This window comes from Lolium rigidum, chromosome 1, assembly GCF_022539505.1.
Source record: "Lolium rigidum isolate FL_2022 chromosome 1, APGP_CSIRO_Lrig_0.1, whole genome shotgun sequence".
Classification (NCBI taxonomy): domain Eukaryota; kingdom Viridiplantae; phylum Streptophyta; class Magnoliopsida; order Poales; family Poaceae; genus Lolium; species Lolium rigidum.
In genome coordinates, this window is record NC_061508.1 from 213,661,768 (window position 1) to 213,665,488 (window position 3,721).

The 3,721-nt window shown below is 42.1% G+C and overlaps 1 protein-coding gene across 1 annotated transcript; it reads left to right on the forward strand.

Moving 5' to 3' along the window:
* Nucleotides 1-474: 474 nt before the first annotated feature.
* On the forward strand, nt 475-3,205 carry LOC124689602 (putative receptor protein kinase ZmPK1). Its single transcript, XM_047223110.1, has one exon. The coding sequence runs from the start codon at nt 557-559 to the stop codon at nt 2,996-2,998; it is 2,442 nt and encodes an 813-aa protein (XP_047079066.1). The 5' UTR covers nt 475-556; the 3' UTR covers nt 2,999-3,205.
* Nucleotides 3,206-3,721: the final 516 nt, after the last annotated feature.

The following is a 3,721-nucleotide window of genomic DNA, read 5'->3' on the forward strand; positions in this document are numbered from 1 at the left end:
GATGCATGATAGATGATTGAACGAAGCACAAGTGGCTTGAACCATACCCCTGGAGTTTTATTTGAGGAGTATACATCAGCCAGCTGAAAGCCTGAAACAAGGAACGATTCTACAACGCTGAAACTTGAAAGACAAACACTCGCCAGAATAGTTGAATTATTGACTAAATAGAACAAGTTGCCACTCAAGAAAAAGACAAGAAGATGTCTGAGAGAAGGCTATGTGCAACCATAATATCCATGCTGCAAAGTTGACCATTTTAAATTGGACCCGGCAACCATTGTAGGACATAGCAAATTAATTGCTCATGTATATTGTGGTCACCGCACAATTGAAATAATCGAGTATTTTTCACTTATCTGCTTATCAAGCACGAGTGGCCCAAATTGAATGGTGCCTTGGAATCAAGCCATCATTCTCAAGCATATAAAAATTTCGTGTTAAACTATAGAAGCATATCGATTCCTCTGGAGTGTGTACCGCTAGCCGGTTCCTATAATAGCACCATTTGTGATCATTTCAAAGACCGACTCAATGCCTCGAGCCTGCAACAAATATGGATACACGCTTTACCCCTCTCCTTCTAGTAAGTTTGATTCATCTGCTTTCACGCATCTCGGCTCATGAATTCCTCTTGCCAGGCACCTCTCTCTCTGTAGAGGATAGTTCTGACACACTCCATTCACCAAACGGTGCTTTCACCTGCGGCTTCAACAACATTTCCCATAATGCCTTCGTCTTCTCTATTTGGTACACCAGCACAGCTGAAAAGACTGTCATCTGGAGCGCAAATCACCTCCACCCTGTGTACTCGTGGGGATCTGAAGTCATGTTAGATACAGATGGCAGATTGGCTGTAAAAGATTATAATGGCCAGCCCGTGTGGGAGAACCATGTGAACTCTTCATCAAGTGCCGAAAAAGCTCAGTTGTTGGACACAGGAAACCTCATCGTGAAGGGCCAAGGTGATATCATTCTATGGCAAAGCTTTGATTCTCCTACTGATACGTTGTTACCCAATCAGAACATTACTGCTACTACAAAGTTGATATCTGCTAATAGGTTACTTGTTCGTGGAAACTACAGCTTCCGTTTCGATGATGAGCATTTGCTTACACTGTTTCATGATCGCAAGGATATCTCTTTTATCTATTGGCCGGATCCTAATACAAATATATGGGCAAAACAAAGAAACTCATTTCAGACCACCACAATTGGGGTCCTTGATAGTTGGGGGTATTTCCTTGGAAGTGATAATTTAACTTTTAATGCTACTGACTGGGGTGTCGGAGTTATGAGGAGGCTAAGATTGGATTATGATGGCAACCTTAGATTATACAGTCTAAATAAGCCAGATGGAAGATGGTCGGTCACATGGATGGCATTTCTTCGGACCTGTTCTGTACGTGGTTTGTGTGGTATGAATGGAATATGTCTGTATACACCTAGGCCTTCTTGTGCATGTGCCCCTGGACATGAGATCATCGACCAAAGTGACCGGAGCAAAGGTTGCAGGCCGAAATTCAACCTCAGTTGTGATGAACAGGAAATCAAATTTGTGAAGCTACCGAGCACTGACTTTAGAGGATATGATCAAAGTAAGTACCCTGTAGTTTCCCTCCGTGCTTGCAAGAAAATATGCTGGAAGGACTGCAATTGCAAAGGTTTCTTTTACTTGAATGGAGACGGAAGCTGCTATCCAAAGTCGTTCCTTGGTGGTGGTGTAACTAGCCCGCAGTTAGCTGGTTCTATCTATCTCAAGCTTCCAAAGGCATTACAGGTCTTAAGGTCCTCAATTCCTCACTCGCAACCTTTTGGTCCTAAATATGTTCCTAAATGTGATGAAAAGAACAAAATTTTCACTGTAGATTTTCTGGATGAATCTAAGAGTATTCAGAGTGGACCACAATACTTGTACTTCTATGGATTCCTATCAGTGATATTTTGTGTGGAGGTAATATTTGTGGCACTAGGATACTGGTTTATTTTGAGAAGGGAGGGCAAGCAGTTAACAGGAGTATGGCCAGCTGAGGTTGGCTATGAAATGATAACAAACCATTTTCGCAGATACACTTACACGGAGTTGCAGAAAGCTACACGACAGTTCAAGGATCAGATTGGGAGAGGGGCATCTGGTTTTGTATACAAGGGGGTCTTGAAAGACAAGAGGGCAGTGGCGGTGAAAAGGCTGGCAGATATAAAACAAGGTGAAGAAGAATTCCAACAAGAACTGAGTGTGATTGGAAGGATTTACCATATGAATCTGGTGAGAGTTTGGGGATTCTGTACTGATGGTCCACACAGGATATTGGTTTTAGAGTACGTTGAGAATGGCTCGTTGGATAAAACTCTATTCAGTAGCAAGGGCTCACATATCTTACTTGAATGGAACAAAAGATTTAAGATTGCTCTAGGGGTTGCAAAAGGATTGTCCTATCTTCATCACGAGTGCCTGGAGTGGGTTATCCACTGTGACCTGAAGCCTGAGAACATTTTGTTGGATGAGAAATTGGAGCCAAAGATCACCGATTTTGGCCTTGCAAAACTTCTGAATAGAGGTGGATCCAATAAAAGTGTGTCGCGGATCCATGGAACTAGAGGTTATCTAGCTCCTGAGTGGGTCTCTAGTGCCCCAATAACAGCAAAGGTTGACGTCTACAGCTTCGGAGTGGTTCTCCTGGAACTACTGAAGGGGGCTCGTGTTTCAGAATGGGCATCAGATGCTGATGAGGACGTGGAAATGGTCCTCGGAAGGGTTATTAGGATGCTTGCAGAAAATCTGATGCTGGATGGCGGCGAACAGTTATGGATCGCTGACTTCATTGATTCCAGGTTGGACAGACAGTTCGATAAGGTGCAAGCAAGAACAATGGTCACTCTGGCTGTTTCATGCGTAGAAGAAGATAGTAGGAAAAGGCCCACCATGGAAAATGTTGTCCAGATGCTTCTTTCGGTTGATGAGGCCAGTGGCATTGTTCAGCAGTATTCTACCAGCTAAAAAAGAGTTTGATGTTTGGTATAGTGCGCAGAATCTATGCATATTCTTGGATCCAAAACAAGATACATATGATGTGTATCTATGTAAATCAAGAACTGCATGAACCTCTTGTATACCAATATTTGTGCAAAACATATGCTGTACATATTGTAAGAATTTGTGATTTACCATTAATGCAAGATATGTTGACGGTGTGGCTTTTTTTCCTTTCTGAGAATACATGTTCATGTTCATGGGTGCTGTTGTCTTTGTTGAACCTACTATATCAATATTCAGATTTATTGAATCTTAGGACGACCTGTTCTGCACAGAGTTTCAGTGACGTGTTTTGCTTATATCCAGGAGGCAAGTTCATTGGTTGAAGACAAATTATGGACTATGTATAAGTTTAACTAACAATGCGTACTTCAGTCATATCGCGGCAAAAGGAAGTTCAGAGTTGGAACTACTTCATCGATGTGTATATGCCATAAGATGCCAATAGCCTACTCGTCATTTCGCAAAGGGAGCAAGGAGTGAAGATGATGTAATTATTGTACCCCGAATAACAAAACAAATAACATAGTATCCATGGGTATTATGCACATAAAAAGGGGCAAGTAATCAGCAGCCAGAACATTTTCAGCCTTCAATCTGCAGCCCAACCAGTATGCCAATGGAACTACTAGAGTTATCATGGAAGATCTTGGTGGCGATTATTTTGCAATACTTGCCAATGAATCT